The sequence below is a fragment of the Falco biarmicus genome, chromosome 7, assembly GCF_023638135.1.
Source record: "Falco biarmicus isolate bFalBia1 chromosome 7, bFalBia1.pri, whole genome shotgun sequence".
Lineage (NCBI taxonomy): Eukaryota > Metazoa > Chordata > Aves > Falconiformes > Falconidae > Falco > Falco biarmicus.
The window spans coordinates 29,744,804-29,771,949 of record NC_079294.1 but is presented as its reverse complement, the minus strand read 5'-3'; the positions used below and the strand labels follow the sequence as shown (position 1 = coordinate 29,771,949).

Sequence of the window (27,146 nt, the reverse complement as noted above, 5' to 3'; positions counted from 1 at the left end):
CTTTCATTGGGCTTGGGCTCTGGTAGGGTTGATGAGTCTGTTTTTCAGCTGTGATCAGAACTCAGAACTGTTGCTCCTGGATGTTTGCTCCAGCACCATCTTGGTGTGAGAATTTTTTGTGTTTCTGTGACAAACCATGGATCTGTTTGGAGATCTGATCTGGCTGGATTTTTCTCTCTCTTTTTTTTTTTTTTTTTTTAAATTCTTGAGTTGCTCTTCAGCTTAATTCCCTGATTCAGGTCACAGTGTAGTCCAACAAACAGTTGTACTGACACACAGGGAGTAGATCATGGGGAGGCTGGGGAATATCTCTGGTTGGGATTGTAAGGAGGCAAGTCATTCCTGACAGGAGAAAGGCCTGATAGAGGCTGGCAGCTGCAGGGAGAGGTGGTACATGATGGCTTGGTGTGGTAATGGATGTGGTCCCTACCACAAGTTAAAGGCTAGGGTGAAATGAGAAAAAAAAATTAAATACAATGGCAGGCTTTCTTCTGCTGGAGATGTTTCTTTCAGTTTTCCCCTAGGAGCAGGACTGTGCTATTTGTTGTTCCAGTGGCCTGTGTTAGTGGCTCTTCGTGGTGTTTTACAGCTGATTTAAAATGATCAAAATCTGAGCTGCCATCACTGGGCATAGTCCCTGCCCAACCTGGCTGCCTGTTCCTTTCCTGGGGGATTGAACTGATCTGGAGCTGTACTGCCAGCCCCTCTTTAGCTCATACTGGCATGTGTGTCACCGTGCAGTGAGTGGGCTGAGAACTATTTGTGTTAATTTTAATTTGGGTTATTTTTCAGTGGGCTAATTTAGTTGGATTCATTTTCATCTCCCTGCTTAACTCATGGTTACTGTGGTCAGAGAACCACTAGTGTCGGCACAGGCTGCGGGCTCAACTCCATTTAATCTTGCATGAAACCATGCCCATGGCTTTCAGGCATCTCAGAGCTGACCCAGCGTCAGCAGGAGAAGATGAGGAAGGGTTGAGGCAGGGAATGCTCTTGACTTTGAGAGCACAGACTGTGCTTAAATCACTGGGGCTGATTGTATGTTCAGTCAGATACACGTTTGGTGCTGGATTGGGCCCATACAACACGAGTGAAATGGTCCTAAGAAAACTGCACATGGGTGTGTATGTTTTCTCATTTTCTCAAGGTTTGTTTCTTTCTGTTGCCTAAAAGTCTTAATATTGGCAGAGGTGGCCGTGAGTGGAACTGTGCTGTGGATCCTCTGAAAAGCTATTATGGAAGAGGGAAGGTTGTCCATAAAATCAATTGTCAGGCTTTTTGATGCTGCTGTCTTTACATCCTCATCACCACCTAGGTTTTATCCTAATTGTCAGAGTTAATGAACTACTGTTGTCACTGCCAGCAAAGGAAGCACAGATCCTGGGGCTGTGCTCTGGTTTGAGCACAGGAGGTCTTGCTGATGACAGGGCTGGCGTACGTATATGCACAGGAGCGCTTCACATGTCCATCAACAAACTCTGGCTCATGAGGGATCGCTGTGAAACTCCTGTGGCGGTAGGCAGGACGTGCCCCTGAGCACCAGGCCCGCGATGGTGGCTGCACTACCGCTAATTGTAGCTGAACGTCAGCAATAAACTGGGCTTGCTGGTCTGGCTGAGTGTGTGCTTTTCTCTCTTGCACTTCAGTTCTTCAGCAAAACATCAAAGAATTACTTTTAAATACAAAATACATGTCCCTTAGACTTCCTCCTTCCTTTCCTGAAAGGAAAGGGAAGTGTTTTACGTTGGCTGAAAGAGCACAGCAAATTGTGCTGTGTGGCTTCTTTTCCTAGGTGAAGACCTCATGAAAAAGCATTAAAAGACCTGATTGTAATGGAGCAGTTGAAAATAATTGAGGAGTTGAAAATACTCTTCCAGCAGCCTGAAGTAGCCTTTGAGTTGCTGGAGAGGCTTCCTTTACTTGCTCTGGTTTCAGGCAGGTGCTGCATTCCCCTCACTGAAACTTTGGCTCATTCCTACAGCAGTTCTGTGTTTCTGGTAAAGTCATTCGGCTGGCTGGCCTGGTGGGGTCTGAGAAGCAGTCTCCAGGCTGCTCATACCTGTGCCTTCTGTGTTATTTTCAGCTAATTGCTGTTACCTTCATCATAAATCTAGTCAAAACAAATGAATGGCCTGGGGTAACACAAGCTGGAATCCTTATGAAAAAGGGACTCAGTGTGACCTTTTTTAATTTTGTTTGTTGGTATTTCTATGTTGGTCCGTGGTGGCTTAGTGTATAGAAGTAACTGACTTCTGTCATTTCAAGACTGAACAGAAGATCATTGCTAGATGAGGTGGTGGTGCAAGCACCCTGTGTAGCTATAACAAAGCAATACGTTATGATGCAGTTAGCCTTGCGAACACAGAATTGCTTAAAAAAATTGCCATGTGGCTACGTCTGCTTAAGTTTTGCTCACTGTGCATCTAGGGAGAAAGACTGTGTTGCATGCTTATGTATTTTTTAAGCTAGTAAAGATTTGTCTCTAAGTATTTGCTGTTATCTTTTGATTAATAATCTGGTTGTTTGAACCAGTATAAGTCAAGTCTCCTGTCTTCTAGGTAAAGGAAGATACTGAAGAAAGTTTAATGGGATGGGTATGAATCTTGTTGGTTTTCTGGTACTCTTGGTTTAAGTCTTATTAAGTAGTTTAGAAACAATGAGGTTTTGGTGTCTTCAGTAGTAGCAACTGGTTTGTTATGAGTCAGTATGTAAGATTTGGTCTTAAGGCAAAAATGTTTAATTTTGCTTCCTAATGTCTGTCATTTGATCTAATTCCTGGTTAATTTCAGTCCCTCTCCCAACCATCCTCCACCTGCTCTGGTGTCTTTTAGAGCTGGCCAAAAGCAGGGTACCCGCTCAGCTCCAGAGCCAGAAAATTATTACTGGTGGTCTGAGGAAGAGAGGAGGTGCCAAAATTAATTGTCTGGAAGTGCTTAATTGACAAGCAGCAGAGAAATGCAGGCAGTTGGTTCAGGTGCACTTATGAGTCCCTGTCTTCAGCTTGCACTCTGATGTCTTTAAAGGCAAAACGGATTCTGTACATCTGCTTGAATGCTCTTAACAGTCTTGTATCTTAGTTTTTATGGCTTAATTCCTATGTGTGTTTTCTCCGGTTTGGAAGAATTCAGACACAGAACTAATAATGTGTGTTTCTTTAATGGAGGCAAGGGCAGCTCTTTTGAAGGAGCAGAGATATTGCTGTTGGACAGTGGCCCTGTGGATGGCTGCTGGGACACTTGCCATTCAGTAGAGTCTGGCTGGCCTGGGACTAGCCAGCCTCATAGATGAGGGCAAGGAGCACTCTCCTCAGCTGTGCTACTTTTAGCAAGAGCTTCCTGAAGTGTTTTCCCTTTGAGCGTAATTAGTGTCTGGGACTGAAGTTCACAGCAATTCTCACCTTTAATTACACAAGCCAGTGCAGAATGCTTCAGCTCTGCTGTGCCGTCGAGTCTGTGATTCCTCTTAGCCTGCCTTCAGATCTTAACTGGTGAAGCAGCTGGAGCTGCTGAAATACCCAGTAGTTGAGACACTGCACCCACACCATGCTCATCATTGCTGCTGTGTCTGGTCATTTAGTGCGGATTATTGCAGTGGCAATAAAACTGTGGTTATCTTTTCTGGAGATTAAGCACACTTATAACAGTCTGGATGCTGACAAGATTTACCTACTTGCTGGTAACTCAACTGGCTTCTAAAAAGTCCTAAATTTCTTGTAGCTTTAAGTGGTGTCAGACTCATCAGTGCTAAAGGTCATGTAAGATAAGCAACAGTAGGGAAGAACAAGGGGAGTGACCTTGCTACTTTGGCATAATTATTTTTTTTTCCTCCTGATGTTTTGGTAGGTCACTATTGGCCCTTCTGTAACTGGAATGTTACTTGTTTTCTTCTGTTCTCCCACCAGTTTGGACTCTTGACTTCAGAGGAGCTGCTTTTGGTTTACTCCTGAGTAAACAGCAGCAGAATTGGGACTGAGGGCTGTGGAAAGTACCAGCTGTGGCCATAAATGATGCGTCTGGACCTTACTCAGTTATCCATAGTAGTAATTTTGGAGACAGTACATTTCAATTCGTTAGTTATGTTTTCCAAATTCCATTCTGGGTGTTATGGAAATTTGTGTTGGGAACTAACGTAGGAATTTGTGGGAGGACTCGTTCTGAAGATCTTAAATGTGAGGGGTTTTCCTTGCTACAGTAGAGAAGAAACCAAATTGCTGCCTTTAGCCGGTGACTTAAGATACCAAAACACTATCTATGGCATGCTGAATTGCTGTATTTCATTGCAGCAGTGAACGGTAGCAATTTTCTCTAGCAGAGTACTATCAGGATTTTGAAATGCCGGTGTAACTTGCTGAAAGATGACTGTTGGTAAGCAGAGGAATGAATGGGCTCCTGTATTGGGGAAGTTTCGATGGCATGGAAAAGTGTCGATGTCAGTACGCGGAGCAGAAACTTACTGATGGGATTTTGCATAAGAGAATCTAGTTGAATGCTGAATTCACACTCATTCAAGCTACGAGCAGAAAATTAGGCTCTGTTCCAGAGCTGTACTTATGAGATCCCATGGCTGCCTGCTGTAGGAGGGTACTCACTGAGATGAAGCAACTATTGTAAATGTTTTTCTTGAGTTTACAGTTGGAAAAAAGGATGCCTACAGTGCAAGTTGCAGGGGCTGCCTGGGTTAATACAAGGTCAAGGTTAGGTACTGGGATAGCTTATCTCTTTCATTTACATACTTTTATCTCCTTTCCTCACCCCGTAGGGTGGAGAGTGGGAACACACCTCTCCTTAGGTTATGTGTGTTCTGGTAAAAATAGGGAAATCGTTCATGAGGTGTTCTGATTTTAGATTTGGGGGAAGGGGGTAAACATCGCTGTTAAGTGGTACAGACCGTAATAAATATAGTGGTTTTGCAGTTAGATCTGTTTTCTTCAAATTGCTGGGGAGAACTAAATAGTTCTTGCATAGTTTATCTTTAGGAATAAAGTCCTAGCCATGTAGAAAAAGCTGTATTTGCAAGATTCTCCTCAGTACCACTGTCTTGCAGTTGCTGTCTGTGTGCAGCCTCTTCTAGCCTTAGGATGACACAGAAGCACTGCACTTCCAGAGATCCTCACTGCTCCTGGGAGCACTTCAAAGGATTTTGGAGAGGAATGTTTGATGGCTTTAAGAACTGCATGCTGCCAGCTCAATGGAGCTACAATTACACTTAGACTTTGAGAGAAAATGGTACAGAGCTCCTGGGTCAAAAGGCATTTAGTTCTGCAGGAATCCCCTTCAGAGATTATTTGTAAATTTAACTGGAAGTAATGATATGATTCTTACATAATTCCACCCTTCCTGAAGTACTTTAGGACTAAGGAGCTGTAGATGAATAGTGTAAGTAAGACACTGGTTTGTCCACATAGCTAAGGTAGGAAGCAATGCATGGTGTGCATGGGAAGTAAAGGTTTCCAGTCTTCAGTTAGAAGATGGGAAGCTGGAGAGTCAGGATGTGGCCAAGATGACAGACTCAGACAAATGGTGGCGTTTTCAGTGTTGCATGGTTTGTTTTGAAGCAGTCAGCTGAACTTGTGCAGTATGTTTTTTCCTGTTTTGGCAGTTAATGTAACGCATTTATTGTTCCATAATTGCCTTGTTGCACTAATTTACTTGGGTTTTCTCTGTTTTGCTCTCCTGCTCTGCAGGTGAATGTTTTCCCCCCTCAGTGCTCAGGGTTAAGTATGCAAACCTTGCTGTTGTAAGAGAGGGCAGATTTGTTTTTTACAATTTTATATCAAGTTCTGATACTTTCTAGACTTCTGGCTGCATGGCAGAGAATGAGGAAAGAAGCTGTCATAGAGACAAATTGCACAGAAGACTCAGTACAGTGCTAGCTTCCAGCTGTTGAGACAAATGGGATTTTATTGTTAAGGCTGTACCTCCCTTTCTGCTTAAATTCATTTATTTTTCTATCTATCTGTAGATATGTGTGTATATACAAATATATTTTATATATATAAAAAGTCTTACATAATCATATTGTTTTTCAGATCATCCAAACACTTTTAAGGTGAAATGGGAGGAAAGGATAGTATGGATTTGGGTCGTCAAACAGAGCTTTCTATCTACTTGCATCTCTGTACTAGGGAAACATGATGCTGTCACAGTGGTCCATCTCTGCAAGATTTCCTTGAGACAGACATGTTCTGTTGCCACAGCTGGTTACCAATTAGTCTAAACAATCACTCCAAATTAAGAGTCTAACTAACCTGAACAGTCTCTCTTGCTTTTTCCAGAACAAACCAGCACTTGAAATTTAATAAAACACCTTGACTTTGACTAATTTTTTTGTTCTTTTGTGTTTTGCTAAAACACCTGTAAGTATGACTTAACTGCCTTTTGGGCAACTCTGCTTTTGTTCAGCAGAATGAAGTTCCTTGTTCTTGGCTTAGCAAGTCCGCTTTGATGTGTCATTTGCTATTGGCTTTTAGAGCTGAATAATTTTGAATTTGGAAAAGCAGAAATGTAATTACGACCCTTTCCATTAAGAGGCAAGCTTTTCTGTCAATCTTGTTTGAGAATAAATACAAAATATTCATTTAGAAAGCTTTGATTTTAATTTGTAGCATTGAAATTGTAGGAAAGATCTTGCTCTTTCTCATCCTGTTTTTCTGCTGACTAGGAAAAAAATAGGAAAATTTCCCCATCCCCCTCCTTCCCCCCAGCTAAAATACTTGCATTATTTTAGTTTCAAAGTAAACATGCTTATGATCTAACCACTTTTGCTAATTACCATCTGCTCCTTCACCAGTACTCAAGTCCCACTCACCCTCCAGTGTCTAGTGTGCCAAAAATGCATTTGGCTAGGCTTGAGCTGACGGGACAAGAGTCCGTGTCTTAATTATGGCAGAATTATCCACTTGTGTGCCACATCAACTTTGATTTATTTCCCTTGCAATTTATAAAACAGGGTTCACAAACTTGTTGGATTTGCACTCTGAATCTTTAATTTAGACAGGCATTAAAAGGGGAAGAATTTACTTCATCGGTAAGCTTTTGGGTTTTTTTTTCTTGTTTTGACTATCTGTCGATTCCTGTTGTTTGGCATCAGGTTAAACAATAAAATGGTTCCAGAGCTGGTTTAAATGGCTTTTCAATCCATGCCATGTGTAGCCTCTGCCTTCTTGCACTGTGTACAGAGACTTGCTTTTGTTTGGAAAGGGAGAGATAACTGCCCAAATAAATTCTCTGTGTTTGTGCTGTGTGGCTTTTAAGTTAGACCAAGTAATGTTAGCATGTGGAGGGTGTGTAATAATATGAATAGATGTGATGAGGATGTTGGGGGGGGGGGGGGCTATACAGAGATTTGGGCCTTAGAAGTTATGAAGGTGGCTTAAAAATCATGTTGTCATTTAAATTAATGGGGGAGGGGGGTGTGTGTGCCTTATTTTAGAGCCTTTAAGAACTTTTCCAGGCTCTTTTACAGAAGTGAAGACAGCTGGAAACGTTTTGGTTTGTGTTGCCCCCCTGCCCCACGTCGTGGTTTTGCACCATCTCATGACTTTCTAATAGAAACGCCTAGAATCCCAACATGCTAAAAATGCTATGAATTGGCAATTTTAAGGCCAGATTCTGGAACTTAAGATAAAGCTGGAAGTTGTAACATCTTTTGGTGGTGGTGTGTTTAGTATTGCCCCTGAGAGTCTTTTGCAAGGAATACACAGCGGTTACAGAAATCCTCTTCTGTACAGTGCAGATGTCAGCATTTGTGGTCACTGGGTGTGACTATGAATAGAAAAAGGACCCTTTGGAGAAGGCCAGCCCTTTTCCACGGGCTGGTACTTTGGAGCTGGTATATCTGGCTTCCTTTTGTGGGGCAAGCAGTGGTGGATTTTCACACCACCAGCACGCTCAAGGGCTGATTACTGTTTTTCAGCAGGGTTCTGCATTATACAGCTCTGCTGTCAAAAGTTTTTTGTCATCAGTAGGATGAATGGAGTCAATTATAAGGTGCCCTTCCCTTTTTGCTCAGCCTTTGAGTAGGGCCTTCAGCACTTTGGACCTCATTTTCTAGCTACACATTTTTTTTTTCTGTAAGGGAGTTTGTATGTTATTTTTGGTTGCTTTTCACATTCAGGTGTTCATTTCTGACTGCTGTTTTTGTTGGTTTTCTCCTCTTAGTTATCTTCCTATTTGTATCATCTAGAAATGGAATCGTTCCTAAACATGTCAGAGCAACATGTGGCAGGGGCAAGTGCTTTAAAATATTATTGCACTGTGCTGAAAGTGCATTTGCATTTTGGAAAAGAAAAAAATAGCAACTTTTTGAAGCAAGATTTTCATTTATAAACCATCTGCCAAATACGAAGGCTTCCTGTGTGAAACCGATAGAGAAAAAGATCACAGGAGACCTGGAGCAGTGACTCAGGTCCCAGCAGGCCTGTTTGCATGACACCTGTGCCATCAAAATAGCCTTACTTTGGCATCCTTAAATGAGATTTTCTTTCCTTTAGATGGTAGATCTGTTCAAAGGCATATTTGATCATGAATAATTTGGAAGAAAACAATTTTCTGTCCTTCTGAAAATATCATTAATTTCCTTCTTGTTACTTCTGAACTCTTCACAACATCAACCTCTGATGTTGAGCAAGTTGTCTGTTTTCATTGCTGTGGTCTGCTCAGAAACTGTTTCTCCATTTCCTTCCACTTCAGGCATGCTAAGTCAGACAAATTCATACACTGATGTTTAATCACTGAGTACTAATCACCCTTGTGCAATATTGATCACCAGCCTTTTTGTATATGATAATCAGAATGAGTAATAGCTTGCTAGTAAATACTGAGGAGTGGGAGGGTGAAGATGGTGAGTTAGCCCAGTGTAGAAGTTGATATAGCTTTTCTAATTTCCAGAGGTTTCTAAACTCCATCAGACGGTGTTGTCTTCTCTTTTCCGCTCACCTGCTCCAAACTGTTTTTCTTTGTGTTCTCATGTTTAAGCCAAGCCGTAATCCTTCCTTTCTGTGGACAGTTTGTCTTTCTACAAGTGTCCCTGTCCCTATTCTCAAGGGTGCTGGCACTGCTGAGATTGTCCATGATCTCACTGAGGGTGTCTGTGGTCTCGTTTTCCCAAGGAGCCTGTCATTCCTCCTCCTCCCAGCACACTCGAAGCATGAGCAGGCTTCCCGTGCAGCCCTGTTTCATGGGGGCTGCCTGTGAACTTCGCACTTGAAAATGACTGCTTGTGAGATAATTCAGTTAAAAAGAAGCCGGGGAAAACCCAAGTAGGCAGGGCTGCAGTGTGTGGGTTGAAGGCTTCCCCCCTGCTTCCTCCCACTCTTTCCTTACCGAGTGAAAGACCCGGTCTGTGCCTGAACTTGCTATTCTGAATAACGTCCTCTCCACACACAGCGACTGATGCTCACATCCTGTTTGCTACCAGCTTAGCTGAAAGAGCACCCTGAAGAGTGACATTTCTATTTCTGTGGGGTTTGTTTCGGTGAGCTTGCAGGCTGGCGCTCTGCTGCTGCCTCTGTCACGTGCCTTTTGATTCTCTTCTGTGAATTTGAGGAAACCTGCTTTTCCTTTTCTTTTTGTATGAAATAGCAAAATCACTGTGGGATTTGGAATCACATCTGGAAAAATGAGGTGGACTTTTAAACAGAGGAAGAATCTGTATTGAGTCAGAATCCTTAAGTATTTAGACTTTGATTAATGCTCTGCTAATGCAGAACTAGTCTGCCTGGGAAACAACATGAATAAACCTGTAAATCCTATTCTTGCCAAGCTGTAGGTTTTGATCAGGGACTTGCTAGCTTCCTTGGAAAAAATCAAGATTTGAATATTCATTTTCTGTAAATCCATGTACACCAGTGAGTGTGGTTTTTTTTCTCTAATGTAATCACTTTGCCATGTTTAATAAACTATCTGCACACTTTCAAATCTGTTTTACTGGTGAAGGTGCTCAGGGAAGCTGAAATGCAGTATTAATGATCCACTCTAAAATATACTTGAGTGGCTCATGCTGCAGAAGTTCCTCATGCCAAGCTTTGTTGTATCTGCTGCTTTTAGTGTTTTGCCAGTTGCAGCCCGTGCAGCCATGCTTGTAAGTACAGACACCTAAAAAACCCAAGGCAACAAAACCTTGTAATTGTCAAATCTATTTTTGAGTTGCTGTGTGGAGAAAAGTAGCGAAGGAAGTCTTCTTGCAGTTTTAATGAATCTTACTGTGAATAAGTCTGAAGGCTAAGCAAGTTCATCTTCTTTTACAAACCTCTGTTTCTATAGCAGAAAGTAAAAATAGGAGGAAATGCAAGCACATCTGAATTAATTGTTCCCATAGTGAAAAGGTCCCGTATTGTTTTAACTTACTCCACCTTGAGGATGACTTGGATGAGACCTGGCAACATCTCTTGCTTTTTCCCCCTTCTTCCACTGCATCCTTCTGCAGAGAAGGACAATTCCTCACCTACTTCTCCCTCCGCAATTTTTGTGGTAGAATGCTCATCCCCTGGGGCTGGGTCCAGGCTCCCCAGCACAGTGGGGACTGGTGCCATACACCTGCACAGAGGGGGCAAGGGGGACTGCACTTTCTGCCTGTGTGGCCAGGGTGGAAGGACATGCTGTGCTCAACCCACGTGCGACAGTGTCTCCTGTTTGTGCTTGTAGTGGCATCATAGCCCTGGCTGTCTCCTGCTGCTGGTGGTCTGGGCCATCTGACTGGCTGGAGCAGGAAGAGCCTTTGTGTACTTCTGCGCAGGAGGGCTGCAGGGCAGCTGCCAGAGCAGACCGAAGTTACAGCTAGGTTTGGGAGAGGGTGCTTTTTAGAGACCTGCAATGTGGTAGTCGGTGGAGGCAGGCAGGTGGCTTAGCAGCCTGCTCCCTGACTCTGCCTGGGTATGCAATCCCCTTGCACTCTTGAGATTAGAGCCTCCCCACTCTGGAAGGCTTTGGTGCAACTGAGGGGTGTTTCTGCCTCTCCTGGGAAGGCTTTTGTGGCTGACTGTCCAGAAGACATGGGAAGAGGTTAGTATCGAAGGTGGTGGTGGTCCTTCTCTGCATCTAGGCCTGGCGGGGGCTTGCTGCTCCGTGTTTGGGTCTGTGTAGGTCCCTGGTGTGGCTATCAGGTGGGATTTCTTGCATGTTTTGTATTACAGTAAAAACAAGATGTCAGATCGCACCAGGTGAGGAAAGCTGTGTCCTTCAGACACTGCTGTTTTAGTCCCACCAGGATGCCCAGTGTCTAAGAGGGAGCATGCTTACCGGAGCAGCTGGGTTTTGACCTCCCTGCAGGAGGGTGGTGTGCTACTGGAGCTAAACTGGTCTTACCCTGGTTCACCTTCATTGTAGAGCCATTGATCTTACTGACTAATTTAAGAGGCATTGAGTCTTGTGACAGTATCTGGTGTTTGGGAGGAAGTAGGGTTGGTGTAGGCAGCCTGCAAAAGTGCCAAGTCGTGGGGAAGTCCCAGGCTTTTCACAGTCCTGAGTTTTGGGCTTGTGACATTTGGGCTGTTCAGGCTCCTGAAACCAGGCTCTGCCCTGGCGGGTTTGTGTTTATTTGAGGCGTGTGAGCGAGGTGAAGGCTTCAAATGCAGTCAAGAAGTTGCCTCATTTTAGAGCGTGTTTGCAGCAGGGCGGGGGCGTTTTGTTTTGCTTTGCTTTCTGGGATTTCATTCAGCTGTGGGAAAGAGGAGAGGGAAGGAGAAATGGTAGTAAAAAAATGAGTATTCTGAACTTAGTGTAGAAACGGGATGCAAGCAGAGTGTGTATGTAAGTGGCAGAAGTAATTTGTGTGTTGATAGATGTGCAGTAACACTGAGGCCTCTTGCAGGACAATAGTTTTTTCTTCAGCGCATGCTTGCTGCAGGTGACAGGGATCTGTTGAGGCTGCTGAGCAGGGCTCAGGATGGAGCACAGCTTTGTTTCCCTAGAAGCTCAGGGACGCTTGGAAACCCCACATCCAGCCACCCTCTCAAACCATTTATCAAAGTGCCTGTTTTTCCCTCTGAATTCATTGTGCAAACTGATATTAAATACTAAGCAAGGAAAAACCCTACATTAAGTAAACAGTTATGGGGTAAATGGTGCAAATCCATTAGCTTTTGTCAGGTCTTCCTTATTTCTATTTTTATTTGTCACTGCTAATGGATTTAGTGCAAACTGCTCCCTCCCACCTGTCTCTACTAGCTGTTAACCCCTTCTCCTGGAAATTCACTCACTGGCTTATTTCATCATTAATGTACTGTTAGACAAAAAATGGCCTGCAAACCTTTAGCACAGATGCAGGTGTTGAATGTTTTTTTTAATACCTGCTGTGTGAAGGGTTGTGGTTTAAAATTGTTGCTAGGTTTTCATATACAACATAACTATGTATTTGTAAGAAAAGGCATTCCAGTTGTATAATCTAGGTAATGTGAGGAGTATCAGATGACCAGCAGGTATTTAAATGAGTGTTGCTCTGACGTGAAATTAGCAAGTGCCACTGAATGGGCAGTTGGTCTGGAGTCTGAGGGATTTTTTTTTTTTCCTTTTTTCTTTTGCCTTTGATTTTATAGGTGACCTTGAACACTTAACTTCTTTTTTTATTCTTTTGTTTCTGTGTCTCCCCAATTTTCTTTTCAACAGAGTAGGGGTAATTACACTTTCCATGTATATACAGAAATTCTGTAGACTGAAACAGCATAATTAATGCTACTTGCTACCTGATCTCCCTCAAGTATGCCATGTGACAGCCCGTCATGCTGACAGGCTTGTCTTCTGGGCTGTCCTGTCTTCCCACAGCCTAGTCTCCCTGTGTCTGTTTGATCTTGTACTTGTTCATCTCTAACAGTGTCACAGCCTGTCTTCTTCAGTGCCTGGACTTTGCCTAGCCTGGGGAGGCTTTGGGGAGTGTCTGGCGTTGCTAGGTGCTAGCATGACATAACATACTACTACTTTATATAGGAGCCAGGCATTGTTTAATGTTTACTGTTTAATGACACAGCTTTCTTCAGTTGCTTGCAGGATTTCCATGTGGCAGCCTAATAGCTTTATAGGGTGGTTTGCATATAAACTCAAGGAGATATTTTACAGGCTAAATATGATTCTTGGAATTGGGTGTCATAATGCAACACCTCCTGAGCCTGTTGGAGGAATCATTTTATAGAATCAGTGGGAAGCTAATGTGGTGCGACAGATCCACTGCCCGCTGTTGGCAGGAATGTTGTGTGAGCTTACCTGTTCTAATGGACACACTGGTGCTGGTGTGCTGGAGGAGCCGTAGACCAGCAGTGCCTGTGGTGTTATCTGGCAGTGGGTCACTATGGTGGAACCAATGACAGAGAGTTGTTCTAGACGTGGTGTTGAAGTGCCCATTGTGGGATCAGGAGCCTGCACTCTGGAGACATGCCTTGGGTTGGTAGTCTTTGGCAGCATCTCAGACTTGTTGAATGTCTAAGTCATGCACTAGGAAGACATTTCTGACTTCTCTGTACTCGTGAGGGGGAGTACTGGGGTAAAAATTTGCTTAAAAGCCCACAAATGCCTTCATTTGTCTTAAAACCTGAATGTAGCTACTCCTAGTCCTGTCTCGCAGCCATTGCTGTGGGATGTTACCCGCTGTTTCTTTGTGGTACTTGTGGCAGGTGGACAAGGCCATAGGACCTGTGCCTGTGGCTCTACTTGTAGGGCACTCTGTGGAGGTTTGTGTGTGGGCCAGCCACTAAAGGCACCGTTGAAGGGAGCGGGGCCCTTCGCTCTGATAGCACATACAAGTCCAAAGGTAAAAAGAAAACTTACAGTAATGTGTCTTGTATTGGTGAGACGTGAACACCTTTAACACTGGAAGGCCACTGGACAGTGTGCATTTTGGTAGCCCTTTCTTGTGTTGCAGAATCTTGCACTGCATCTTGCCTGTGAAGTAGTTTTGTAGGATTGTTTTGTTGGGATTTTTGACTATGGAATACCACAGCCTTTCCTTTTATCCAGCTGTTAGTTCACGGTGCTGGTCTGGCCTTTTTATTCCTGTAGCATTGTTTATTTGCATGCTTGGCTTCTCACTTGGTTTGTGGGTTTTTTGTTTTGTTTGTTTTTGTTTATTGTTTATTTCATTTTGAGGCTAAGTTGTCCTTTTCCACTATAATCATGCTTCTCGTTCTCGGTGAAGTTGCTTACCTACCCAACCTCTCCAGTCAGAAAGGCAGTGCCCATTTTGTAACTGGAAGGGCGTAAGAAGCATTGGAGATGGTTAATGCCCCTGCACCACTTGGGGCAGAATCAAGGCCACTTTTCTAAAGGCAAGCCAGGGGTTTAAAAGGTTGATGGCTGTGTTGGTGTCTGGGGTAGCTCATTGAAGAAGTGAGCTAAAATACTGAGAGATGTGCATGAAAGCAGAGGCTTGGACTTGTGAGATTTGAACTAATGGATGTTTTTACTTGGAGCAAAATAAGACTTAAAAAGCCCCAACCTTTTGTTTCCTTGAGAAAAGCCAGTGATTTCTTGATGCAACTGGTTTACGTGCATTGAACATTATACTCCAGCAAACCTTCCCAGCAAATCATTAATTTCATGCATTAAATGAGCGTATATTTATGGCCATGTAACTGTGTTTTAGCTAGTCAGAGCTCTTTTTCAGCTTTGTGCTTGAGCAGAGCTGTGACTGCTAGTTTACTGGAAAAAAGAGTTGAAAACATGCGGGAGAAGTGGGTGTGAGGTTTTGTTATGCTGCGTGCAAATGCTACTTTAGTTTTCTCTTGGTGTTAAGCTGTCACATAACATTGCCAAATTTTCCTTGGAAGTGCAGGGGAAGTTCCTCACTCTTTTGAGTTCATTGGTAAGGGGGATTTTGTGTGAAGGTTTCTGAAACATAAAGCTCACCATACAGTTGTTACTGTCATTAAAATTGCTGTTAAGGTCTATAGTGCAGTTCTTTAGAACTGGCCATATAGAATTTCCCTGGTCTGTGCTAGAAACATTGGAAGAGAATAAAGGAAATCTACCCTTAAACTGCATGAATAGTTATTTGTAATTTTTTTGTGAGATTACAGTAGATCTAAGGAATGTGTTTTGTAATAATAGCAGCCATTGGCAGTGGCTTTGTTTTTCTTTCTTTAAGAATTCCTTAGTAGTTGTATTTCTTTCTTTTATTTTTTTTTAAACCAGCTGACCTTAGATCATTCAAATGGTTTGTTTGTGTCTTTCTGTGAATTACTTCATTCCCTTAAGAAGAGTAACTAGAGAACCCACCAGCCTCATCTGCATGCAAGGTACATGGCTGTTAAACAGGATAAGGCTTTCCTATTATCTGTGACCACTCATAAAAACTATTTCAGAACTGGAGAACCAATGTAGGTGAGCAGAGCAAGCAACATTATGTCTGTCTTGATAAACTGAAATACTGATGAGTAAAGATAACCAACAGTTTTAAACAAACCAACAGACAAACTTTGGCATCTTAATCTTAAAACTTCCACAGTGTTTGCCAGCTGAATAGTTTAAAAATTGTTATGTAGTATCTTTCCCCAGTTTTGATACTAAGATGCTAATTCTGTGTCATGTAAATTACAGCTCTGAGTTGGTCCTGTTTTAGCAGTGATGCCTTTCACAGCATGGTCAGGGTTGGGAGGGACCTCTGGAGGTCATTTAATCCAACCCCTCACCTAGAGGAACTCAGTACTAAGGTGAGGGATGGGTGGCTCAACTGAAAAAGTAAAACACACTTTCTGGCATCACTGTCTGCAAGTGAAGAGCACAGAACATGCCTTTGAGTAGTGTTCCTGGTTGCACACGTTCTCTTCAGATATTGAAAAACCTTTCTGCCCGTGCTGTTGCAGTGCTGGTTGCATCACTGATCGCAGTAGACTTGCATTTTTTTAGTCTCAGTGAGTTTTGTAATTGTGAACCCCTGGTTTCCCATAGCGCCTGCACAGCATTTGCAAACCTCCAAGAGTAATGGCATATTTGGTAGAGGGATGTGTGAACTATGCTGTATTTTGGGATGTTTTTTAAGTGACCTGGCAGGTGTCTCTGCATAGTGCAGAAAAGTTATTTAAGCAAGTAATTGTCTCAAGGTGGATTTTGGAGTGATAATTGCGGTCCTCTTGGTGCGTTTCAGAGCTGAAGGCAGGGTGTCGCGAGGTGCCACTCGGAAAGTATTTTACTTCCCTTTGTCCTGCCTGTCCATCTACTCACAGTAATGCCTCACTTATGAAACAGATTTTTTTTTTTTCATATGGGGAGAAGAGGGGAATTTGTGTTTAGGAAGAATTCTTGTTGTTAGTTCGCTGTCCCTGGGAACCAACCAGGAGTCAAGATTTCCAGAATCGCTCTGCATTTTGGGTGATTGCGGTGGCGGGTGGTGTGTGAAATAGCGTGCTCTTTGCGTGGGTAGACATTTCCATTGTGCCTGTACTCTTGGGAGCTTGTATGGGTCCTTGCTGCTTGACAGCCCTGGGCACGCTCTCGCAACCCCCAGAGGTTTCAGGTGCAGGTGTCAGCAGTCAGCAATGGTTCCAGAAACACAGCGTCTGTGAAGAGGAGGCTGATGACATTGTGCTGCCACATTAGATGTGGTGCAGGCATAGAAATTGAGAAATGTTGTTCGTTCTTGTACTTTATATGCAGAAATCTATTTCTGGTCTAATACAATTACTTTTTCAGATTCTGTTCTGGCTGTACTTACTCAAATGGTTGTTTTAAGTTTTGTGGTGACATCATGGGTATCTGTATCATCCAATTCTTGATCCTGTAGAAACAATTCTGTGCTTACATGGCATACTTGGACACCTGTAGAAGCTTGGTGGCAAATCGGTGTGAAGGGTTTGCCTCAAGCCCGCTGTTGCAGGGTAACTGGCACAGTGAGTTCAGGATAAATACTTCTTTAGAGTAACAACCTTTGATACTCAGTAATCTCTCCACTATTACTTGTAAAGAGGTCAGTTGCTGTAACAGTAGTAGGTTTCATCCATGAGAGCAAATGCTTAGATCAGTAATGGTGGATACTTGACACCGAAAAGTTCCTCATCACTGTAGAAGGTGTCCTTAGTGGTATTCGACTGCAACAACTTACACTGAGCTAGGCAGGGACTGATAAGTCTCAGTGGTGTGATTTGAAGATTTGATAGGTTGGGTCTGTAGATGATAGTTGGAAATGCCCTTTTTTCAAGTAATAGGACATTTCTGCTTTTTCTGTTTGCTTTTACAGTTCCTGAAAACCTCTGTAATCAGCGCGGCATATTTCTCAGTTGGTGTACATCTACACCACTTCAGCCTGGGTAGTTGCTATATACCTAATGCATATTGCTTCAGGAGAGTCTAGCCATGACCACTCATCCCTTCCTGGTTTGGTAGTCGAGAAGAAAAAGAACAGATCTACTCAGTGGGGAGCTGCTGGCTTGGTTTTGATTTGGGTTTTTTTGTTTGACATAGCAAGGTCCTTAAAGAGTTTAACGATTCTCAGCTCGCTGGTGTAGCCTGGGTGGCTGTACAGAGCTGTGGGGTCACTCACACACTCAGGGTTCTCTTCTTTTGTTTCCTCTCCTCCCAGCCTCAGAGCCTACCCCTGTGTCGGTACCCAGCATCTCGGTGTCTCTGGTGCCTGGCTCTCCTGGTCTTTCCTTTGGGGTCGTGGCTGCCAGCCTCGGTGCTGCTCACCCCAGCTCTTCCATGTACCCCTGCTCTGTGTCACAGTGGTTTTCCCATTCCTCTTTCGAGCTGCTTTGTGTGCAGCCAGAGTCCCCTGCTGCGGAAGGAGAGAGCTCCCATTCCCCTCCCTGGCTCCCTGCATCCATTCCCCGCTTTACAGCAGCAGTGGGTGCTCATCAGACCACGTGAACCAGCTTGATGAGTTCAAATGACATAAAATTGTACCGGCAAAATAGTTTTCTTCAAGGAAAAGGACTGAAATGGGCTTGTGGAAGAAGGGCCGGGTACATGCAGGAGGGCAGGGAGGAGAACAGTGCAGCGAAGACCAGGGAAGCAGCAGCTCACACCCCTCCATCCACTACATCCCTTTTGGGGGATGTTCCCTTAGGGATCTGTTCCCTTTGGGACCCTCTTGGTGGTGGTGCTGCTATAAGAGATGTGGGTGCCTGAAGCTGCCTCTCCTGGTTTCAGTGCAGTCCAATGCAGATTCAAAGTGAACGTGTGACTGAAGCTTCAGAAGGTACAATTTGAAATTGCCAGCATCCCTCTGAGCCCGTATGTTTTGTGGTTCCTGTGTTGGCTCTTTTTGCAACACTTTATTTTGGGAAGACTGTATGGCAATGAAAAGAACAACCCTGGAAAAAAGCTGCGTTCCTGACACATTTCAAGTCTGTGCTAAAATAAACAAGGAACAAAATTCCTCAAATAAACATTTTCTGGAATTTTTATATAGACAGGGCATGTGTTTTTTCACGGGCATTGGTCTTGGAAAGAGCTCAACACGCAATTTTTTTTATTGAGCTTTGAGCAGATGGTAGGTGATATGTAAGGCCAGGCAGTTAGTTGTGAGGTACATGGAAACAAAATCTTTATAATGAGGAGTTTTAATAGTGGAAATGCAACGATAACAACTGAAAAAGCTGACTAGCAGCATTTTAATTATTTTTAAATTTGAAACTTTTGTTCAATTCTACTAAAAGATGACCAAACGGTTTTGTTTGGATCCTAACAGGTTGTGTAAAGTAGGATTTTAAAACTTCATGTGCATTCCATTGAGAGAAAAATCAATTGGACACAGAGTGTATTATGTACCTTTCATGGCAATGCACTGGTTTTAATTGTTGGGGGGGAGTCAATTTTGTATGAGACATGAGAAAGAGCAAATGAATTAATAAGTTGGGATTTAGTACACAATAACCTGATACAATCTACATACAATGTTGACGGAAAAGGGCATAACAATTTAATAATAGAAAAGATAATCAGCAGGTTTTTTAACAGGAAAATATTCAGTCATAAACTTTTACATGGTAACTTCTATGTGTTGCTTTCTCTCCCCATCAGAGAGAACAGCTTACCTACAACTATCATTTACTCTTGGACAAGGTGAAGGAGACTCATAGTAACTCTTCTTGTTTTTAATAACCTTAAATGTGACTGCAGAATTAATTAGTAAGTAACCTGTAATTGACGAGAGAGGAGGAGGTGGCTGTGCCTGGCCTTGGGAGCAGGTGGCATATTTGGGGGTCTGAAAGCACTGCAATGCTGAGATGATCAGGGGGCTGTTACCCACTCCTCGGTCACTTGTTGCCTGGGAGTCAAATGCAATCCAGGCATTTTTTCCCCCCTTCCTTGCTTTTTTTTGATTGGAGCCACTATTGACTTTTGACTTGGAGGAGTTAGCAAGCAGCATGCCAAGTGTCATAAGATGGAACTTAATTACTAACTGATGGGTCAGAGTTCCAGTGATTTCCTTTCCTGTGATTGCTCTGTATATGGGAAGACTAATGACACACCTAAATAGACAGTTAACAAAGCTTTTCACACCTCTGACAGTCAAGAAGGACTTTGAACCAGATGACATTCAGTTTTCTTTTTATTTCTGCTCTCTTGTGTGATTGTGGAAAAACAAAAGTAACTATCTTAAAAAAAGGAACTTTAGAGAGCTTTGCCTTAAATTGCAGGGGGGGGTTTGCTGCTAAATTAGAAGTCAGCTGAGTTGGACTGAAAATACAGCAAATCTGCCTTCCTAGTGTTTCTTTTAACAAGGAGTATAATTCTCAATACTTCTTGTGTGAGAGTTTCTGGTTTTCAGTGAGATTATTTTTGGCTTTTGCAAGAATATGGACAAGCCAAATAAATTTAGCTTAACAGTAATGAAGATTTTTGAAGTTACTCGTCAGTAGTGACTTCATCTTGTAAGGCCCTTAACTTGAACTAATTCTGATGGGTTTTGGGGGAGTAATCTCTTCCATGTAGATAAAAAGTCTGTTTTGGAAGTAAATGAAAAAGCAGAGAAGTTTGGAAACAATATATTCTGTTCCAGTAGGTACAAATACGGTAGATGGTATTTAAGTGTAGCTTTTTTATTTTACTCTTATCCTGTGCTGTAAGGAGTAAGGAATCCAGCAAAAGTTTTCTCCTAAAAACATTCCTAGTTTTGCATGTTGCTTGCTTAAAATGAAGCTTCATGTTCTTCTTGCTCTGGCTCTTGAGTGGAGCATGAAAGTGGAATTTGAGAGGTTTGGATTCTGTGTTCAATTCTGTCCTTTGCCTAAAAAGTTACTTACTAGGCTTAACATGTGAAGTCTCTGGCTCGTTGTCCCATATTTAAGAGAGGGCTAAACATAACAACCTCTTTTTTGCAAACTGTTTTGAGGTGTGTGGCGCACAGCTTCTGCCACTGGCACCAGTGGTACATCTTTCGGTCATCTGCTGTCGTGCTTTGCTGAGATGAAAGCCAAGAGTCTTGCTTGCTCTCTCTCTCTCTCTCTCTCTCTAGCCCCATTAATCTTGAGCTTTTTGGCCACGCAAAGGCCTTACTTCACCTTGAGAGCTGGAAGATGTCTTTCCTTAGGCTGTTAAGTGGCCTTTCTGCTAGGGTGCCTTTGGGGAAGCAAGGGGAGAGATGGGCTTGAACCCTGCTATCTTGTAGAAGAAGCTTGACCCCATGTTCCTGGTTCCACCAGAGCAGCATGCAGAAGATGGTTGCTTCTTCATCCCCTCCTGCAGATGTGCTTGTTTCTGAAAGAAAGCAGTTGTGGCTACTGTGGGTTGTGCCAACCCCTCTCCTTTTCTTTCAAGCCAGGTCTCATGCAGTGCTGTGAACTTGCTACATGCTCCCGCACAGCCATTCAGTGACATTGGAGGAGATTTTTCTTTTTCATTTTTCTGTTTTCTTGAGGGAATAATTTAGTGCAGATATGCTGTCTGTAAGCTTGGAAGGAAGGTCTGTAAGCACGTTGCACATTGCACCGTGTATCCTAAAGTCGTCCACGAGGTAGAGAAGCACTTAGGAGTTGGTTGGGCTCCACAAAGATGATAAGATTTTGAAAGGAAACAACATCTGATTATGGTCTTCCTTGTGTCTTTAGAAAATAAGATCCCACTTCTGGTGTGATTTTTTGCGTGTCTGTGTGTGTTCTTCAACACGCGAAACAGAGAGCCTTGCTTCGCTGACAGAAGTTGAAGTTGAGAAGAGGGATGGTCCTGGGTTGAAAAGCAGCTAGAGGCAGTAGCACAGCCTTCCCCGCCTGCTCCATGGAGTATCAACATTTGCCAAAAGTCTTAACCTTAATGCCTTGAAAGCCTGCTAGTGGAGTTCAGTCAACAGTCAGGATTGGTATTTGTTTTTATGTATGCTCAAGACCAAGGCTGCTCCCAAGTTACCATTTCATATGCTTTCATAGTAGAGCCGAGGGAAAGTTGTTTTTCTGTTTGTTTGAGAACTCGCACGAAACAATTTAAAATATCTGCATCCTGACCTCTGATGGGATTGAGGCAAGAATTGAAATTGCACTGTTTGTAACTGCAGAATAAATACTGAGTTTCAGTGTAGTCTTCACATTACAGATTAAGTTGCTCCATGTGTCCAGAAAGGGTAATTACAGTAACTGTTGTTTTAACTGATCACAATTTCACAACACCCTTAAACAGTTTAAATTCTGATTATACTGTAGATTTTTTTTTGTTTGATTTGGGGGTATTTTTTTTTCTCTTTAGGGGAGAAAAGATGATTAATTTCCTCTTGTAGTATAATGGAACTGATGTCATATGAGTTGAAGGATGAAGTCCTTTTATTTTTAAAACAGTTGCTAGGGTGTTTAAACCCCTCCTTCCTAGCCCTGTTTCTTGTCAGTAAAACAGCAAAAGGAAAAGAAAATCACTTTCAAAAAGCATCTACTTTGAAAAAAAGTTTCCATTTAACAGTAATTGTAACTTCTTATTTTTCCAATAGGGGGTGATGGGGAAATTGCCAGATATTATTAAATCATATTAACTAGAAAAAAGAGGGGGCAGGGGGAAGGGAGCAACCAAACACTCATTCTTACTCCACACACACCCACCCCCCCAGAAGTGTGATTCAAATCGTACAGTGGCAATATGTTATTAATGGAGCAATAATCTTTGGCAAGCAAACTATATTCACTTCTGTCAGACAAAAAACCCAGACCCACTGCTTTTCCTGACAAATACTGCTAAATAAATAAGGCTATGCCATTAGAACAAATATTTGATTTTTTTTTAATTCTTTTTTCTTTGCAGAGTATTGGAAAGGGGTCCTTGTGGTGTATAGACCCAGAATATAGACAAAATCTTATTCAGGCTTTGAAAAAGACACCCTATCACCCATATTCGCATGTGTTCAATACACCTCCCACATCTCCTCAGGCATATCAAAGGTAAGAACTAGATGCATTTTACAACTCTAAATGTTTTCATCTGGTGTTGCATATGAATCTTGGGTAAGACGTTAAATGTAATTAAGTGATGCAGTTTGGAAGTGTGCTAGTCAAGAAAGCCCGGGAGTGCTGGCGGCAGCCTGGCATTGCGCAGCAGTTGTCCGGGATGCCTTACCTGTCTGTCCCCCTGCGCGGCTGCAGCAAGTCCCCCGAGAGGAGCTCGCAGTCCTCCCATGTGAGCCACAGTGCCTTTGGCAAAAAAATGCCTGAAATTAAGATGCATATAAGCAAATGGAGAGCTCTGAAGTGCCCGCTTATCACCCTTTGCAATAGGTGAAAGCACAGTACCCTTGCTCAGAGGAGATGGGCTTGGGTTTTTTTCCCCCAGGCAAGCTATGGGGCCTGTGTTGTCTGTGCAACCCTCAGGTTTCCACAGCAGCCCTGTGCCCAGGTGACTTAAACAGCCCTTGTTGTAGTTACACCTCCCTTTGCGAGTGCCTGCACTTGAAGTTATCCCGGAGGGGTTTGGGAGAGGGCAAGAGCCATTTTTCGGTCATGCTTCAGTGAAATAAGCATGTGGTGGGGTTTTTTTCATTTGTTTTGCATTTGGTTTTGATCTGGCCGTTGCTTATGACTAAGGTTAGTGAAGGAAGAGAGATAATCTACGACTGCCATCTGTCAACTGGGGAAGAGATCACTGGGTTTTGACAAAACTGCTTTCTCTTTGCTGCTAATTTGGAGATTGTTTTCATCAGTTCTTCCAAATGGGCTGGGTCAGAAGTGCTGGTCGTGGCCAGCTCTGTACCACCTCACCCCAAAAGATCAGGACGGTGTCTTGAACCAGCCGCAGCAGCGGTCGGCAGCATCACCAGGACTTAAGAAAGTGACTGTGGTGGCTCGCACGGGGTTTGGGTTTGGGTTGGTTTGATTGTTCTTTTCCCGTAGCCGTTTCAACATTAGTGGGGAGGGCTGCTGCGGGGCGCGGCGCCGGGAGGGGCCGGGGTACGGGGAAGGGGGCTGGCGCGGGGGAAGCCGCTGCCCGCCCATGCCGCCCGATGAGCGTGTGATGGTCGCCATAGCAACGCGGGCGTCTCCCTGGCAACGCGTAGCCCAGGCAGGTGCCGCCGCATCACGGGGCTGCGGCGCTGCCTGGCGAGAGGACCGGCCCTGGGGCTCAGCCGCGCCGTTGCCGTGGTAACGGGTAATCCTCCGCGGGCAGCCGCTCCGAAACTTTTTTGAAAACGGGGATCCTGTACCGGGTTTTGTGTCCCGCGGGGATCGGGAGAGGTGCAGGCGTTGGGTTGGGGCTTTTTTGTTCCCCTGGTTTGAAATGAGCGGCTGGCTGGCTCTTGGGTCGGGCCGGCGGTGGGAGGTGGCAGCAGTTTGGGATTTCCCGGAGGAGCGCAGCACCAGCAGCGAGGGCCCCTCTGGCTTGTGTTTCGTGTGGAGTCCAGAAAGATATTTTTCATAGTACCACCTTTAGAAGGGATTTTTTCACCTTCACTCTTCCCCTGCTCTCAGCGATCCTACCACTACTGTGCTTTGCAGAAGGACAGATAAATAGAATAATGGTATTAAAATTGTAATTTGTGTGTTTGAACAAGGCTTGTTTCCAGAGCCTTGCTTTATATATAATATCTGTTGCCTTTTTAAGAATATTTTAATTATGCCCATACAGATTTATTCAGAGATTCTCGTATCAGGTAACAGTGTAATGCACATCCGACGTGGTAATGGAGGGACTTTGATCCCTTCTAATCCTTGCAAGCAAAAAAATACAGCAAACACACACAGTTGAAAGCAGGAGGATCTCTGATGTTCGGGGGTTTTTTGATGCTCGAAGTGACTGTTGTCTTAATGGGTCAGGTCTGCCAGAACTGCTGTGCACTTTGCTGGCAGATGTTGCCAGCAGGAGCTCACAGATAGCTTTTCCAGGTTAGGCTGAAGGAGGCAATGCAGCAGCACCGGCACAAGTGGTCCTTGCAGGGACAAGCCCGTAGAGATGCCCCAGCTGGGTGCCTGGGTGTCGGGGAGCCTGCCCCAGGGCAGCTGCTGTATATCCTGCACAGCCATATGCCCACTGCTCTCCTGTCCTCGCTGCATGTGGCAGAGGATGCCTGCAGAGCCACAGATGGGCAGAAGTTGTGCTGCCCTCTTCTCATGGGGTGGGTGGTCAGAACCTTACGGCTTGGTTTTGCATGTGGGAGAGGAGAGGTATAGTGGTGCATGCCAAACAGCATGGGATTTAAGAAAGCATTTTGAAAGACTCCCTGCTTTCACTGGTGCCCAGATGTAGCTGGGCAAATGGCAAAGCTGTCTTCTGAGCGAGGAAGAGGGAGGGATGCTACTGAAACATGCGCAAATGAGTCCCAAAACTGAAAGGGAAACTTCCTCTCCTTGGAAACAGTGGGATGTCAGAGCTGCTTCTATATTGCTTGTGCTGCCAAGCGCTTTCGAGTCTTCCTTGTAATAATGGCATCATAAAAGAAAGAGTTTGGCTGGCTGCAGGAGCAAATGCCTGGTAAATAGAGGCCCAAAGGAGGCTGGTTTTGTATGAAGAAATTGTGGTCTCACTGTTATATTTAGCTGATTATCTTTCAGTGGTCCCACTGTCAAATAAAATTTAATCTTCCCATAGCCTTCTGAAATATTTATTTATTCATATACTAATGAGTGGTGAGACATCAACATGAGACTGGTCTAGGCCATCAGTGACTGTTGAATTAATTTAATTGTGTATTGGCAGTTACATGGCAAAATAAGTTTTTCAAGTATATTTCTGATATATTCACAAGGAGGTGAACATTGAAAAACAATAATCCCATATGTAAGCAATGTCCTTGTACACATGATAAAGCATTCAGTAACGGGTAGAAAACATAAATCCACTCCACCATCCTCGGATCTCCAAAGCAATACATCGTCATAGTAACAAATTCCAAGGGAAATTTTTCTGGTGGTGAAGATAATACGTTTAGAAAAAATCCTTGGGTGGCAGAGGTTTTGCTGTCCATCCGTCTTACATAACTGAAGCTCACAACTAAGAGAAACTGTGTCACCTGATATTAAGGAAATAGGTCTGGAACCAGATAATTCACCAATATTACTCCTGCCTCTAGGAACAGGATTAATTGGAGGAATTACAAGGTTTATAAGGATCAGTTGGTGTGATTCCACAGGGGCAAGTTGACCTATTGCTTGTCTTTATCAGATGTTTTAAAAGAACCAGGATACACATATGAATCACATGTTCTGTTTGGTATCTGCATAAGCAGCTTAGGGGTGAATTGAGCACAGAGTGGAGGAAAGTATGGTAAAAATATCCCAAGCAAGATGATCACTGAACAGACAAATTGTCATTTTCTGAGCAGAGTTAATTACATGAGATTATTTAGTTTTACAACTACACTAGAACATCCTGCATGAACATAACAGGGAAGACCTTTATGAAGGATTTTTATGATGTGAACCCACACAATTGGATGGCTGACCCCATTACACCAGTATCATTTGAGATCAGATGTATGACTCAAGGAAGTGTGGATTACGTTGGGCTCTATGTATAAAGACCATAGTTTCAGGGGAGAGAAGCAATCTTGCAGTGTTTGCATAGGAGAAGGAACTTCAGACTACAGTTGTCCGAATTGCTATTGCAATTCAGGGTGAAGATTATGTGTAAGCTCTAAGAAGAGCAGCAATATAGCAATGTGAACCATTTAATTTTAATTGGATTGGATATGTATTTTTTAAAAACAATATTTATGCCAAACAAAAAAACCCACCCTTGGATTATTATCTGATTTTTCTGATTGAATTTCAAGGGTAAACTAACACTGATACACAGTGTTACAAAGAAAAAAACTTGGTGTGGAAAAATAGGTGCTTTAGGCTAATATGTTTATTTTAAAATATTTACAATTAAGTTGGCAATAGCAACATTGAAATATATTGATAGACACAAACTTGGTGAAGTAACTGTGTAAGTCTGTGCCCTGATATTTCATCTATATGTTTTATTTCCAGTTTTCTGACTCTTAACTGAACTGTACTGTAGTAGCACTTCGAGGAGATCTTGAAATGTTTTTTTTTCTTTTCTCTGTATTATATGGGACTAGTTCTCAACTGTATTTCTCCTCCTACTGCTGAAGATTATGTAATCTAAATTGTAATGTAATCTAAATGTAATCTAAAAGAACAGAAATTATTAGTTTCAGAGATGGCTAAAAAAATATTTGAAGATTTGGGTCACCACCTAGGAGTATCGGCTAGATCCCTTGACTTGCGGAGCATTAGTGCACTGCTTTTCATTTTCCCAGTGTCTTTTGCTAATTGTAATTTGTTAAACCAGTGGTGAGTGTTGACACATGTCTGAAGTTGCCATATAAATAACGAAACTGCAAATGTGCCCAAGATAGAAACTGAAGAGTGGTTTCCTTCTTGCATTGCCCCAGCCTGCCTGTTCATAAAGGCTTTGTTGGGTTCGTTGTTGGTTTGCTCCTTTCCATAGCTCCTCGGGTGAGTTTGGTTGGTATGTTCTGCTTCAGGAAGGATTGAGACCCCAGTTAGTCCTGAGCTGGATTTGTGCTTGGCTTTAGACAGATTCCACCTGTGCACACCAGAGCACTTTTATCAGAAAAATGCCTCCTCTGATGGGTGTCACTGTTTCAGCCAGGCTGCCCTCTGCAGAGAAGGCTTGAGCCTTGCTGGGCTGAAATGGACAGGAAAATGTGTAGCAAAAACTAACTGCCCCATGATTTTGGTTGTTGGTGAGAGGAGTCAATCTGCAGCCGGTGTACGTGGTGGTGTTGGCAGAGTGGGTGCTGCAGAGCTGCCCCGCTGCGCTGCCAGGCTCCCGGCTGATGCTGCA

At 43.3% G+C, this 27,146-nt stretch overlaps 1 protein-coding gene across 10 annotated transcripts in view; it reads left to right on the top strand.

The window, feature by feature from the left end:
* The window catches only part of FOXN3 (forkhead box N3), a 212,019-nt gene that overhangs the window by 82,709 nt on the left and 102,164 nt on the right, over window positions 1–27,146 (top strand). For all 10 annotated transcript variants that reach the window (XM_056346820.1, XM_056346829.1, XM_056346828.1 and 7 more), the window contains one exon: window positions 22,143–22,279. In XM_056346820.1, the coding sequence (XP_056202795.1) occupies window positions 22,143–22,279 (137 nt within the window). The remainder of the gene's footprint in view (window positions 1–22,142; window positions 22,280–27,146) is intronic.